The sequence below is a fragment of the Seriola aureovittata genome, chromosome 15 (assembly GCF_021018895.1).
Source record: "Seriola aureovittata isolate HTS-2021-v1 ecotype China chromosome 15, ASM2101889v1, whole genome shotgun sequence".
Classification (NCBI taxonomy): Eukaryota; Metazoa; Chordata; class Actinopteri; order Carangiformes; family Carangidae; genus Seriola; species Seriola aureovittata.
The window spans coordinates 20,787-37,086 of NC_079378.1; the positions used below are offsets into that span (position 1 = coordinate 20,787).

Sequence of the window (16,300 nt, forward strand, 5' to 3'; positions counted from 1 at the left end):
ATTTTTATGCCTTAGTACACTATGACGTTTCATGCCTTACAATACTATGATGTTTTTTTATATTTTCATGCCTTAAAATCACATGACATTTTTCATGTTTTTATGCCTTAGTATACTATGCCGTTGTATGCCTTACCATACCTTGATGTTTTTTCATATTTTTATGCTCTAAAATAGTGTGACATTTTTTCATGTTTTTATGCCTTAGTATACTATGACGTTTCATGCCTTATTATGACATGACATCTTTTGCCATTTTTATGCCTTAGTATACTATGATATTTCATGCCTTACAATACTATGGCATTTTTGGATGTTTTTATGCCTTAAAATAGTCTGACATTTTGTGATGTTTTTATGCCTTACTATACTATGACGTTTTATGCCTTATTATGACATGGCGTCTTTTGCCATTTTTATGCCTTAATATACTATGCCGTTATATGCCTTACCATACTATGAGGTTTTTTCATATTTTTATGCTCTAAAATAGTGTAAAATTTTTTCATGTTTTTATGCCTTAGTATACTATGACGTTTTTCAACATTTTTATGCCTTAATATAATATGAAATTTTTTTTTAAATTTTCATGCCTTACTATACTATAACATTTTATGCCTTAGTATACTATGATCTTTTATGTCTTGTAATGACATGACATCTTTTGCCATTTTTATGCCTTAGTACACTATGACGTTTCATGCCTTACAATACTATGATGTTTTTTTATATTTTCATGCCTTAAAATCACGTGACATTTTTTCATGTTTTTATGCCTTAGTATACTATGCCGTTGTATGCCTTACCATACCTTGATGTTTTTTCATATTTTTATGCTCTAAAATAGTGTGACATTTTTTCATGTTTTTATGCCTTAGTATACTATGACGTTTCATGCCTTATTATGACATGACATCTTTTGCCATTTTTATGCCTTAGTATACTATGATATTTCATGCCTTACAATACTATGGCATTTTTGGATGTTTTTATGCCTTAAAATAGTCTGACATTTTTTGATGTTTTTATGCCTTAGTATACTATGACGTTTTATGCCTTATTATGACATGACATCTTTTGCCATTTTTATAGCTTAGTATACTACAACGTTTTTCAAAGTTTTTATGCCTTAATATAATATGAAGTTTTTTTAAATTTTCATGCCTTACTATACTATGACGTTTTATGCCATTCTATACTATGACGTTTTGTCATATTTTCACTCTTTAAAATAGTGTGAAATTTTTTCATGTTTTTATGCCTTAGTATACTATGATGTTTTATGCCTTATTATGACATGACATCTTTTGACATTTTTATGCCTTAGTATACTATGACGTTTCATGTCTTACAATACTATGAGATTTTTTAATATTTTCATGCCTTAAAATAGTGTGAAATTTTTTCATGTTTTTATGCCTTAGTATACCATGATGTTTCATGCCTTACAATACTATGATGTTTTTTTATATTTTCATGCCTTAAAATCACGTGACATTTTTTCATGTTTTTATTCCTTAGTATACTATGACGTTTTATGCCTTATTATGACATGGCGTCTTTTGCCATTTTTATGCCTTAATATACTATGCCGTTATATGCCTTACCATACTATGAGGTTTTTTCATATTTTTATGCTCTAAAATAGTGTAAAATTTTTTCATGTTTTTATGCCTTAGTATACTATGACGTTTTTCAACATTTTTATGCCTTAATATAATATGACATTTTTTTTTAAATTTTCATGCCTTACTATACTATGACATTTTATGCCTTAGTATACTATGACGTTTTTTCATATTTTTATGCTTTAAAATAGTGTGAAATTTTTTCATGTTTTTATGCCTTAGTATACTATGATCTTTTATGTCTTGTAATGACATGACATCTTTTGCCATTTTTATGCCTTAGTACACTATGACGTTTCATACCTTACAATACTATGATGTTTTTGTATATTTTCATGCCTTAAAATCACGTGACATTTTTTCATGTTTTTATGCCTTAGTATACTATGACGTTTCATGCCTTAATATGACATGACATCTTTTGCCATTTTTATGCCTTAGTATACTATGATGTTTCATGCCTTACAATACTATGGCATTTTTGGATGTTTTTATGCCTTAAAATAGTCTGACATTTTGTGATGTTTTTATGCCTTACTATACTATGACATTTTATCCCTTATTATGACATGACGTCTCTTGCCATTTTTATAGCTTAGTATACTACAACGTTTTTCAAAGTTTTTATGCCTTAATATAATATGACGTTTTATGCCTTATTATGACATGACATCTTTTGACATTTTTATGCCTTAGTATACTATGACGTTTCATGTCTTACAATACTATGAGATTTTTTAATATTTTCATGTCTTAAAATCACGTGACATTTTTTCATGTTTTTATGCCTTAGTATACTATGACGTTTTATGCCTTATTTTACTACTATGTTTTTTCATATTTTTATGCTCTAAAATAGTGTGACATTTTTTCATGTTTTTATGCCTTAGTATACTATGACGTTTCATGCCTTATTATGACATGACATCTTTTGCCATTTTTATGCCTTAGTATACTATGATGTTTCATGCCTTACAATACTATGGCATTTTTGGATGTTTTTATGCCTTAAAATAGTCTGACATTTTGTGATGTTTTTATGCCTTACTATACTATGACATTTTATCCCTTATTATGACATGACGTCTCTTGCCATTTTTATAGCTTAGTATACTACAACGTTTTTCAACATTTTTATGCCTTAATATAATATGAAGTTTTTTGAAATTTTCATGCCTTACTATACTATGACGTTTTATGCCATTCTATACTATGACGTTTTGTCATATTTTCACTCTTTAAAATAGTGTGAAATTTTTTCATGTTTTTATGCCTTAGTATACTATGATGTTTTATGCCTTATTATGACATGACATCTTTTGACATTTTTATGCCTTAGTATACTGTGATGTTTCATGTCTTGTAATGACATGACATCTTTTGCCATTTTTATGCCTTAGTACACTATGACGTTTCATACCTTACAATACTATGATGTTTTTGTATATTTTCATGCCTTAAAATCACATGACATTTTTCATGTTTTTATGCCTTAGTATACTATGATCTTTTATGTCTTGTAATGACATGACATCTTTTGCCATTTTTATGCCTTAGTACACTATGACGTTTCATACCTTACAATACTATGATGTTTTTGTATATTTTCATGCCTTAAAATCACATGACATTTTTCATGTTTTTATGCCTTAGTATACTATGACGTTTTATGCCTTATTATGACATGGCGTCTTTTGCCATTTTTATGCCTTAGTATACTATGCCGTTGTATGCCTTACCATACCTTGATGTTTTTTCATATTTTTATGCTCTAAAATAGTGTGACATTTTTTCATGTTTTTATGCCTTAGTATACTATGACGTTTCATGCCTTATTATGACATGACATCTTTTGCCATTTTTATGCCTTAGTATACTATGATGTTTCATGCCTTACAATACTATGGCATTTTTGGATGTTTTTATGCCTTAAAATAGTCTGACATTTTGTGATGTTTTTATGCCTTACTATACTATGACATTTTATCCCTTATTATGACATGACGTCTCTTGCCATTTTTATAGCTTAGTATACTACAACGTTTTTCAAAGTTTTTATGCCTTAATATAATATGAAGTTTTTTTAAAATTTTCATGCCTTACTATACTATGACGTTTTATGCCATTCTATACTATGACGTTTTGTCATATTTTCACTCTTTAAAATATTGTGAAATTTTTTCATGTTTTTATGCCTTAGTATACTATGATGTTTTATGCCTTATTATGACATGACATCTTTTGACATTTTTATGCCTTAGTATACTATGACGTTTCATGTCTTACAATACTATGAGATTTTTTAATATTTTCATGTCTTAAAATCACGTGACATTTTTTCATGTTTTTATGCCTTAGTATACTATGACGTTTTATGCCTTAGTATACTGTGACGTTTTTTCATATTTTTATGCTCTAAATTAGTGTGACATTTTTTCATGTTTTTATGCCTTAGTATACTATGACGTTTAATGCCTTATTATGACATGACATCTTTTGCCATTTTTATGCCTTAGTATACTATGATGTTTCATGCCTTACAATACTATGGCATTTTTGGATGTTTTTATGACTTAAAATAGTCTGACATTTTGTGATGTTTTTATGCCTTACTATACTATGACATTTTATCCCTTATTATGACATGACGTCTCTTGCCATTTTTATAGCTTAGTATACTACAACGTTTTTCAACATTTTTATGCCTTAATATAATATGAAGTTTTTTTTAAATTTTCATGCCTTACTATAGTATGACGTTTTATGCCATTCTATACTATGACGTTTTGTCATATTTTCACTCTTTAAAATAGTGTGAAATTTTTTCATGTTTTTATGCCTTAGTATACTATGATGTTTTATGCCTTATTATGACATGACATATTTTGACATTTTTATGCCTTAGTATACTATGACGTTTCATGTCTTACAATACTATGAGGTTTTTTAATATTTTCATGCCTTAAAATCACGTGACATTTTTTCATGTTTTTATGCCTTAGTATACTATGACGTTTTATGCCTTATTTTACTACTATGTTTTTTTTATATTTTCGTGCCTTAAAATAACGTGACATTTTTTGATGTTTTTATGCCTTAGTATACTATGACGTTTTATCCCTTATTATGAAATGACGTCTTTTGCCATTTTTATAGCTTAGTATACTACGACGTTTTATGCCTTACTATACTGTGACGTTTTTTCATATTTTTATGCTCTAAAATAGTGGAAATTTTTTCATGTTTTTATGCCTTAGTATACCATGACGTTTCATGCCTTACAATACTATGATGTTTTTTTATATTTTCATTCCTTAAAATCACGTGACATTTTTTCATGTTTTTATGCCTTAGTATACTATGAGGTTTTTTGCCTTATTATGACCATTTTTAAAAGAAAACAAAGTTGACTTTTGGTGAGAAGGGGGGGGGGAGGTGAGCTGCAGTCGCCCATGTCAAAGACGCTCTGCTGACCTTTCCATCCACTTGTGAACAGTTGTTATTCTTGGAGGCTAGATTGTTGAGTCTCCTGGGAAGGGATGAAAGGGCAGCATTGTAAATTGGAGATAGGTGGTGTCTGAGACCTCCTACCCTGTTGAGGGATGGTTTCTCTATTTTTACATAGATGGCCTCGTTACTGTACTATGTCGTTTTTATGACTTTTTATTCTTTACTTTACTATGACTTTTTTTATGACGTTTTAAGCCTTACTATACTGTTTCATTTTTGACTTTTTATCCCTTACTTAACTATGACTTTTTTATGACTTTTTATGCCTTACTAAAAGTACTTTTAGTAAGGCATAAAAAGTCATAAAAAATTGACAGCATAATAAGTCAACTTAATTAATAGTTTAAGAAGGTATACAAAGTCACAAAAAGTCATTGTACAATAAGGCACGAAAGATATTTAAAAAGTCATAGCATAGTAAGGCATAAACACTCATTGTATAGTGAGGCATAAAAAGTCATAAAAAAGTAATTGTACAATAAGGCATGAAAGAAATTTCAAGCAATTCATAGTATAGTAATGTAACGGGGTGTGATAGGACCCACTTGCAGCACAACCAAACAGATTGATAGTTTGTAATGACCTTTATTGATAAACCAGCAGAGAGAACAGACACAGGTGGGGATTAGTAGTTGAGGAAGGAAGGGGTCCGGGGCTGGAGAGCTGGGGGTCCGGTGAGTGGAGCGAGTTGACTGAGCTCACACACACGGGAAAGTTCGTGGACCCGAAGGCTGGGGCTGTTGGTGACGAGCGTTCGGGAGCAGGCTGGAGATGTCATCGAGGGAGCTGGAGAATGCCAAACAGCCACAGGGATGGGCAGACGGGGAACAGGACTCGCACTGGCAGAACTCGTGGTCGGGGACAGAAGGCTCAGGTGTTTACTGGGGCAGAGACGAGGCAGGATGGTCAGGGCTGAGCAGAGTCGAAAACAGGAAGTCAGTCCGGAGATAAACGCTGGAAAGTCTAGCATGACAATAAGGTATGGAAGATATTTAAGAGTCATAGTATAGTAAGGCATAAAGAGTCAAAAAAAAGTCCCAGCATAGTAAGTCAACTTAAGTAATAGTATACTAAAGCATAAAATGGCATAGAAATGCCTTTTTATGCCCTTTGACTCTTTATTAATAGAATGCTGACTTTTTTATGACTTTTTTATGCCTTAGTATACTATGACGTTTTATGCCTTAGTATACTATGACGTTTTATGCCTTAGTATACTATGACGTTTTATGCCTTAGTATACTATGACGTTTTATGCCTTACTATACTATGACGTTTTATGCCTTACTATACTATGACGTTTTATGCCTTAGTATACTATGACGTTTTATGCCTTAGTATACTATGACGTTTTATGCCTTAGTATACTATGACGTTTCATGCCTTACTATACTATGACGTTTCATGCCTTACTATACTATGACGTTTTATGCCTTACTATACTATGACGTTTTATGCCTTAGTATACTATGACGTTTTATGCCTTAGTATACTATGACGTTTTATGCCTTAGTATACTATGACGTTTCATGCCTTACTATACTATGACGTTTTATGCCTTAGTATACTATGACGTTTTATGCCTTAGTATACTATGACGTTTTATGCCTTACTATACTATGACGTTTTATGCCTTAGTATACTATGACGTTTTATGCCTTAGTATACTATGACGTTTTATGCCTTAGTATACTATGACGTTTTATGCCTTAGTATACTATGACGTTTTATGCCTTACTATACTATGACGTTTTATGCCTTAGTATACTATGACGTTTTATGCCTTACTATACTATGACGTTTTATGCCTTAGTATACTATGACGTTTTATGCCTTAGTATACTATGACGTTTTATGCCTTAGTATACTATGACGTTTTATGCCTTAGTATACTATGACGTTTTATGCCTTAGTATACTATGACGTTTTATGCCTTACTATACTATGACGTTTTATGCCTTAGTATACTATGACGTTTTATGCCTTAGTATACTATGACGTTTTATGCCTTAGTATACTATGACGTTTTATGCCTTACTATACTATGACGTTTTATGCCTTAGTATACTATGACGTTTTATGCCTTAGTATACTATGACGTTTTATGCCTTAGTATACTATGACGTTTCATGCCTTACTATACTATGACGTTTTATGCCTTAGTATACTATGACGTTTTATGCCTTAGTATACTATGACGTTTTATGCCTTAGTATACTATGACGTTTTATGCCTTAGTATACTATGACGTTTTATGCCTTAGTATACTATGACGTTTTATGCCTTAGTATACTATGACGTTTTATGCCTTAGTATACTATGACGTTTTATGCCTTAGTATACTATGACGTTTTATGCCTTATTATGACATGACGTCTTTTGCCATTTTTATGCCTTACTATACTATGACGTTTTATGCCTTAGTATACTATGACGTTTTATGCCTTAGTATACTATGACGTTTTATGCCTTACTATACTATGACGTTTTATGCCTTAGTATACTATGACGTTTTATGCCTTATTATGACATGACGTCTTTTGCCATTTTTATGCCTTACTATACTATGACGTTTCATGCCTTACTATACTATGACGTTTTATGCCTTATTATGACATGACGTCTTTTGCCATTTTTATGCCTTAGTATACTATGACGTTTCATGCCTTACTATACTATGACGTTTTATGCCTTAGTATACTATGACGTTTTATGCCTTAGTATACTATGACGTTTTATGCCTTAGTATACTATGACGTTTTATGCCTTACTATACTATGACGTTTTATGCCTTATTATGACATGACGTCTTTTGCCATTTTTATGCCTTAGTATACTATGACGTTTTATGCCTTAGTATACTATGACGTTTTATGCCTTAGTATACTATGACGTTTTATGCCTTAGTATACTATGACGTTTTATGCCTTAGTATACTATGACGTTTTATGCCTTAGTATACTATGACGTTTTATGCCTTAGTATACTATGACGTTTTATGCCTTACTATACTATGACGTTTTATGCCTTATTATGACATGACATCTTTTGCCATTTTTATGCCTTAGTATACTATGACGTTTTATGCCTTAGTATACTATGACGTTTTATGCCTTAGTATACTATGACGTTTTATGCCTTAGTATACTATGACGTTTTATGCCTTAGTATACTATGACGTTTTATGCCTTAGTATACTATGACGTTTTATGCCTTAGTATACTATGACGTTTCATGCCTTACTATACTATGACGTTTTATGCCTTAGTATACTATGACGTTTTATGCCTTACTATACTATGACGTTTTATGCCTTAGTATACTATGACGTTTTATGCCTTAGTATACTATGACGTTTTATGCCTTAGTATACTATGACGTTTTATGCCTTATTATGACATGACGTCTTTTGCCATTTTTATGCCTTAGTATACTATGACGTTTTATGCCTTAGTATACTATGACGTTTTATGCCTTAGTATACTATGACGTTTTATGCCTTACTATACTATGACGTTTTATGCCTTAGTATACTATGACGTTTTATGCCTTAGTATACTATGACGTTTTATGCCTTAGTATACTATGACGTTTTATGCCTTATTACAGTGGTCACAATGGTCACATGAAAGACATTGTCTTAAAGTCTACAACTTACATTTCAAACATTCTATATGTAACCGGTCTTTGGTGTGTCTTCTCGGTAAATAATCACTTGAAGCTGCTGGTCGTGGTAACAGCCAGTTTATTGTCTGCATGTATGACAAAAAGGGCAATGGTAAGTAATGCTTTTCTCCTCTCATGGGCACATCAGTCTCTCTTGTTCGAATCCTCATTTTCACCCACATCACAAATAAGATGGAGCTGTGATACAAATAAAATGAAATAAAATACAATACTTTTAGGGTGATCATATCGTGGATTTTTATACTGTAATGTCTGTGAATAAAATAAAAAGTGAATGTGCAATATATGAAATGTAAATATGAATAAAAGAGTGAATGTGTATGAAATGCAAATTTAACCACAATTCAAAATATCGAACCTCAAAATAAAATACATGCTATACATCTTTTAGCTATTGACTTTTTAAGTTTTTTATATTCAACATATACCAGTAGCTGGCATGATAAAACACAAAATCATTTTTAACCAACATAACGACACACATCTGCTGTCTTTTAACATTCTCACACATACCTGCATGTATGACAGAAAGGGCAATGGTAAGTAACGCTTTTCTCCTCTCTCATGGGAACATCAGTCTCTACAGAAGAAAACAGCATCGTGTCAAGCTAATACTGCTAGCTCCATGCTACTCGATTCTCTCAGCGACAATACACAACTAACACAGCGGAAGTTCCGGAAAGCATGGAAAAATCAATAATAAACATACAGCGAATCAATACACAGTATTATCTTAATTTTACAGGACTCCAACAACTGTAAACAAAGTTTTGTTTTTTTTTTTTTTTTTTTTTTTATTTTTTTTTTTTTTTTATTTTTTTTTTTTTATTTTTTTTTTTTTTTATTTTTTTTTTTTTATTTTTTTTTTTTTATTTTTTTTTTTTTTTTTTTATTTTTTTTTTTTTTTTTTTTTTTTATTTTTTTTTTTTTTTATTTTTTTTTTTTTTATTTTTTTTTTTTTTTTTTTATTTTTTTTTTTTTATTTTTTTTTTTTTTTTATTTTTTTTTTTTTATTTTTTTTTTTTTTTATTTTTTTTTTTTTATTTTTTTTTTTTTTTTTTATTTTTTTTTTTTTTTTATTTTTTTTTTTTTATTTTTTTTTTTTTATTTTTTTTTTTTTTTATTTTTTTTTTTTTTATTTTTTTTTTTTTTTTTTTTTTATTTTTTTTTTTTTTTATTTTTTTTTTTTTATTTTTTTTTTTTTTTTTTATTTTTTTTTTTTTTTATTTTTTTTTTTTTTTATTTTTTTTTTTTTTTTATTTTTTTTTTTTTTTATTTTTTTTTTTTTTTATTTTTTTTTTTTTTATTTTTTTTTTTTTTTATTTTTTTTTTTTTTTTTTATTTTTTTTTTTTTTATTTTTTTTTTTTTTTATTTTTTTTTTTTTATTTTTTTTTTTTTTTTTTTTTATTTTTTTTTTTTTTTTTTTTTTTATTTTTTTTTTTTTATTTTTTTTTTTTTTTTATTTTTTTTTTTTTTATTTTTTTTTTTTTTTATTTTTTTTTTTTTTTTTTATTTTTTTTTTTTTATTTTTTTTTTTTTTTTATTTTTTTTTTTTTATTTTTTTTTTTTTATTTTTTTTTTTTTTTATTTTTTTTTTTTTTATTTTTTTTTTTTTTTTTTTTTTATTTTTTTTTTTTTTTATTTTTTTTTTTTTATTTTTTTTTTTTTTTTTTTATTTTTTTTTTTTTTTATTTTTTTTTTTTTTATTTTTTTTTTTTTTATTTTTTTTTTTTTTTTTTATTTTTTTTTTTTTATTTTTTTTTTTTTTTTATTTTTTTTTTTTTTATTTTTTTTTTTTTTTATTTTTTTTTTTTTATTTTTTTTTTTTTTTTTTTATTTTTTTTTTTTTTTATTTTTTTTTTTTTATTTTTTTTTTTTTTTTTTTTTATTTTTTTTTTTTTTTTTTTTTTTAGGAGGTCTCTCATATGCTGCCGGGAGACACGGTTAAATTCTGTGTTTTAATAATTTCCGAAAAATTTTCTCGAAAGTCCACAAATTGGTATCTACGGACTCGGCTCGTCACGCTGAGTAACATATGTCAGCCCCAGGCTTCTAAGTCGCTCCCGTCGGAAGGGATGCCTCGTTAAACGTCTCCGAGGCCCGCTTGCTGCGACGAAAAATTTTGTCAAAAGTCCACAAATTGGGTGTCTACGGACTCGGCTCGTCACGCTGAGTAACATATGTCAGCCCCAGGCTTCTAAGTCGCTCCCGTCGGAAGGGATGCCTCGTTAAACGTCTCCGAGGCCCGCTTGCTGCGACGAAAAATTTTGTCAAAAGTCCACAAGTTTGGTGTCTACGGACTCGGCTCGTCACGCTGAGTAACATATGTCAGCCCCAGCCTTCTGAGTCGCTCCCTTCCGAATGGCCGCCATGGGAGGTCTCTCATATGCTGCCGGGAGACACGGTTAAATTCTGTGTTTTAATAATTTCCGAAAAATTTTCTCGAAAGTCCACAAATTTGGTATCTACGGACTCGGCTCGTCACGCTGAGTAACATATGTCAGCCCCAGGCTTCGAAGTCGCTCCCGTCGGAAGGGATGCCTCGTTAAACGTGTCCGAGGCCCGCTTGCTGCGACGAAAAATTTTGTCAAAAGTCCACAAATTGGGTGTCTACGGACTCGGCTCGTCAAGCTGAGTAACATATGTCAGCCCCAGCCTTCTGAGTCGCTCCCTTCCGAAGGGTCATCTCTCATATGCTGAGGTGCCACACCATTAAGACTAGTGTGAATGTCGCAACGGAAAAGTTTGTCCAAAGTCCACAAGTTTGGTGTCTACGGACTCGGCTCGTCACGCTGAGTAACATATGTCAGCCCCAGCCTTCTGAGTCGCTCCCTTCCGAATGGCCGCCATGGGAGGTCTCTCATATGCTGCCGGGAGACACGGTTAAATTCTGTGTTTTAATAATTTCCGAAAAATTTTCTCGAAAGTCCACAAATTTGGTATCTACGGACTCGGCTCGTCACGCTGAGTAACATATGTCAGCCCCAGGCTTCTAAGTCGCTCCCGTCGGAAGGGATGCCTCGTTAAACGTGTCCGAGGCCCGCTTGCTGCGACGAAAAATTTTGTCAAAAGTCCACAAATTGGGTGTCTACGGACTCGGCTCGTCAAGCTGAGTAACATATGTCAGCCCCAGCCTTCTGAGTCGCTCCCTTCGAAGGGTCATCTCTCATATGCTGAGGTGCCACACCATTAAGACTAGTGTGAATGTCGCAACGGAAAAGTTTGTCCAAAGTCCACAAGTTTGGTGTCTACGGACTCGGCTCGTCACGCTGAGTAACATATGTCAGCCCCAGCCTTCTGAGTCGCTCCCTTCCGAATGGCCGCCATGGGAGGTCTCTCATATGCTGCCGGGAGACACGGTTAAATTCTGTGTTTTAATAATTTCCGAAAAATTTTCTCGAAAGTCCACAAATTTGGTATCTACGGACTCGGCTCGTCACGCTGAGTAACATATGTCAGCCCCAGGCTTCGAAGTCGCTCCCGTCGGAAGGGATGCCTCGTTAAACGTCTCCGAGGCCCGCTTGCTGCGACGAAAAATTTTGTCAAAAGTCCACAAATTGGGTGTCTACGGACTCGGCTCGTCAAGCTGAGTAACATATGTCAGCCCCAGCCTTCTGAGTCGCTCCCTTCCGAAGGGTCATCTCTCATATGCTGAGGTGCCACACCATTAAGACTAGTGTGAATGTCGCAACGGAAAAGTTTGTCCAAAGTCCACAAGTTTGGTGTCTACGGACTCGGCTCGTCACGCTGAGTAACATATGTCAGCCCCAGCCTTCTGAGTCGCTCCCTTCCGAATGGCCGCCATGGGAGGTCTCTCATATGCTGCCGGGAGACACGGTTAAATTCTGTGTTTTAATAATTTCCGAAAAATTTTCTCGAAAGTCCACAAATTTGGTATCTACGGACTCGGCTCGTCACGCTGAGTAACATATGTCAGCCCCAGGCTTCGAAGTCGCTCCCGTCGGAAGGGATGCCTCGTTAAACGTGTCCGAGGCCCGCTTGCTGCGACGAAAAATTTTGTCAAAAGTCCACAAATTGGGTGTCTACGGACTCGGCTCGTCAAGCTGAGTAACATATGTCAGCCCCAGCCTTCTGAGTCGCTCCCTTCCGAAGGGTCATCTCTCATATGCTGAGGTGCCACACATTAAGACTAGTGTGAATGTCGCAACGGAAAAGTTTGTCCAAAGTCCACAAGTTTGGTGTCTACGGACTCGGCTCGTCACGCTGAGTAACATATGTCAGCCCCAGCCTTCTGAGTCGCTCCCTTCCGAAGGGTCATCTCTCATATGCTGAGGTGCCACACCATTAAGACTAGTGTGAATGTCGCAACGGAAAAGTTTGTCCAAAGTCCACAAGTTTGGTGTCTACGGACTCGGCTCGTCACGCTGAGTAACATATGTCAGCCCCAGCCTTCTGAGTCGCTCCCTTCCGAATGGCCGCCATGGGAGGTCTCTCATATGCTGCCGGGAGACACGGTTAAATTCTGTGTTTTAATAATTCCGAAAAATTTTCTCGAAAGTCCACAATTTGGTGTCTACGGACTCGGCTCGTCACGCTGAGTAACATATGTCAGCCCCAGGCTTCGAAGTCGCTCCCGTCGGAAGGGATGCCTCGTTAAACGTGTCCGAGGCCCGCTTGCTGCGACGAAAAATTTTGTCAAAAGTCCACAAATTGGGTGTCTACGGACTCGGCTCGTCAAGCTGAGTAACATATGTCAGCCCCAGCCTTCTGAGTCGCTCCCTTCCGAAGGGTCATCTCTCATATGCTGAGGTGCCACACCATTAAGACTAGTGTGAATGTCGCAACGGAAAAGTTTGTCCAAAGTCCACAAGTTTGGTGTCTACGGACTCGGCTCGTCACGCTGAGTAACATATGTCAGCCCCAGCCTTCTGAGTCGCTCCCTTCCGAATGGCCGCCATGGGAGGTCTCTCATATGCTGCCGGGAGACACGGTTAAATTCTGTGTTTTAATAATTTCCGAAAAATTTTCTCGAAAGTCCACAAATTTGGTATCTACGGACTCGGCTCGTCACGCTGAGTAACATATGTCAGCCCCAGGCTTCGAAGTCGCTCCCGTCGGAAGGGATGCCTCGTTAAACGTGTCCGAGGCCCGCTTGCTGCGACGAAAAATTTTGTCAAAAGTCCACAAATTGGGTGTCTACGGACTCGGCTCGTCAAGCTGAGTAACATATGTCAGCCCCAGCCTTCTGAGTCGCTCCCTTCCGAAGGGTCATCTCTCATATGCTGAGGTGCCACACCATTAAGACTAGTGTGAATGTCGCAACGGAAAAGTTTGTCCAAAGTCCACAAGTTTGGTGTCTACGGACTCGGCTCGTCACGCTGAGTAACATATGTCAGCCCCAGCCTTCTGAGTCGCTCCCTTCCGAAGGGTCATCTCTCATATGCTGAGGTGCCACACCATTAAGACTAGTGTGAATGTCGCAACGGAAAAGTTTGTCCAAAGTCCACAAGTTTGGTGTCTACGGACTCGGCTCGTCACGCTGAGTAACATATGTCAGCCCCAGCCTTCTGAGTCGCTCCCTTCCGAATGGCCGCCATGGGAGGTCTCTCATATGCTGCCGGGAGACACGGTTAAATTCTGTGTTTTAATAATTTCCGAAAAATTTTCTCGAAAGTCCACAAATTTGGTATCTACGGACTCGGCTCGTCACGCTGAGTAACATATGTCAGCCCCAGGCTTCGAAGTCGCTCCCGTCGGAAGGGATGCCTCGTTAAACGTGTCCGAGGCCCGCTTGCTGCGACGAAAAATTTTGTCAAAAGTCCACAAATTGGGTGTCTACGGACTCGGCTCGTCAAGCTGAGTAACATATGTCAGCCCCAGCCTTCTGAGTCGCTCCCTTCCGAAGGGTCATCTCTCATATGCTGAGGTGCCACACCATTAAGACTAGTGTGAATGTCGCAACGGAAAAGTTTGTCCAAAGTCCACAAGTTTGGTGTCTACGGACTCGGCTCGTCACGCTGAGTAACATATGTCAGCCCCAGCCTTCTGAGTCGCTCCCTTCCGAATGGCCGCCATGGGAGGTCTCTCATATGCTGCCGGAGACACGGTTAAATTCTGTGTTTTAATAATTTCCGAAAAATTTTCTCGAAAGTCCACAATTTGGTGTCTACGGACTCGCTCGTCACGCTGAGTAACATATGTCAGCCCCAGGCTTCTAAGTCGCTCCCGTCGGAAGGGATGCCTCGTTAAACGTCTCCGAGGCCCGCTTGCTGCGACGAAAAAATTTTGTCAAAAGTCCACAATTTGGTGTCTACGGACTCGCTCGTCACGCTGAGTAACATATGTCAGCCCCAGCTTCGAAGTCGCTCCCGTCGAAGGGATGCCTCGTTAAACGTGTCCGAGGCCCGCTTGCTGCGACGAAAAATTTTGTCAAAAGTCCACAAATTGGGTGTCTACGGACTCGGCTCGTCAAGCTGAGTAACATATGTCAGCCCCAGCCTTCTGAGTCGCTCCCTTCCGAAGGGTCATCTCTCATATGCTGAGGTGCCACACCATTAAGACTAGTGTGAATGTCGCAACGGAAAAGTTTGTCCAAAGTCCACAAGTTTGGTGTCTACGGACTCGGCTCGTCACGCTGAGTAACATATGTCAGCCCCAGCCTTCTGAGTCGCTCCCTTCCGAATGGCCGCCATGGGAGGTCTCTCATATGCTGCCGGGAGACACGGTTAAATTCTGTGTTTTAATAATTTCCGAAAAATTTTCTCGAAAGTCCACAAATTTGGTATCTACGGACTCGGCTCGTCACGCTGAGTAACATATGTCAGCCCCAGGCTTCGAAGTCGCTCCCGTCGGAAGGGATGCCTCGTTAAACGTCTCCGAGGCCCGCTTGCTGCGACGAAAAATTTTGTCAAAAGTCCACAAATTGGGTGTCTACGGACTCGGCTCGTCAAGCTGAGTAACATATGTCAGCCCCAGCTTCTGAGTCGCTCCCTTCCGAAGGTCATCTCTCATATGCTGAGTGCCACACCATTAAGACTAGTGTGAATGTCGCAACGGAAAAGTTTGTCCAAAGTCCACAAGTTGGTGTCTACGGACTCGCTCGTCACGCTGAGTAACATATGTCAGCCCCAGCTTCTGAGTCGCTCCCTTCCGAAGGTCATCTCTCATATGCTGAGTGCCACACCATTAAGACTAGTGTGAATGTCGCAACGGAAAAGTTTGTCCAAAGTCCACAAGTTTGGTGTCTACGGACTCGGCTCGTCACGCTGAGTAACATATGTCAGCCCCAGCCTTCTGAGTCGCTCCCTTCCGAAGGGTCATCTCTCATATGCTGAGGTGCCACACCATTAAGACTAGTGTGAATGTCGCAACGGAAAAGTTTGTCCAAAGTCCACAAGTTTGGTGTCTACGGACTCGGCTCGTCACGCTGAGTAACATATGTCAGCCCCAGCCTTCTGAGTCGCTCCCTTCCGAATGGCCGCCATGGGAGGTCTCTCATATGCTGCCGGGAGAC

At 35.9% G+C, this 16,300-nt stretch overlaps 1 protein-coding gene across 11 annotated transcripts in view; it reads right to left on the bottom strand.

The window, feature by feature from the left end:
- Positions 1-5,606: 5,606 nt before the first annotated feature.
- The window catches only part of LOC130182727 (uncharacterized), a 51,656-nt gene continuing 40,962 nt past the window's right edge, over positions 5,607-16,300 (bottom strand). Inside the window, exons 3-5 of one of the 11 annotated variants that reach the window (XM_056397857.1) lie at positions 9,339-9,405; positions 8,797-9,002; positions 5,611-6,019 (exon numbers count right to left, since the gene is read on the bottom strand). In XM_056397857.1, the coding sequence (XP_056253832.1) occupies positions 6,009-6,019; positions 8,797-9,002; positions 9,339-9,405 (284 nt within the window). In that variant the 3' untranslated portion in view covers positions 5,611-6,008. Of the gene's footprint in view, positions 6,102-8,796; positions 9,003-9,338; positions 9,754-16,300 lie in introns of those variants that run through there. The other 10 variants (XM_056397851.1, XM_056397855.1, XR_008829746.1 and 7 more) reach the window with 10 other exon arrangements.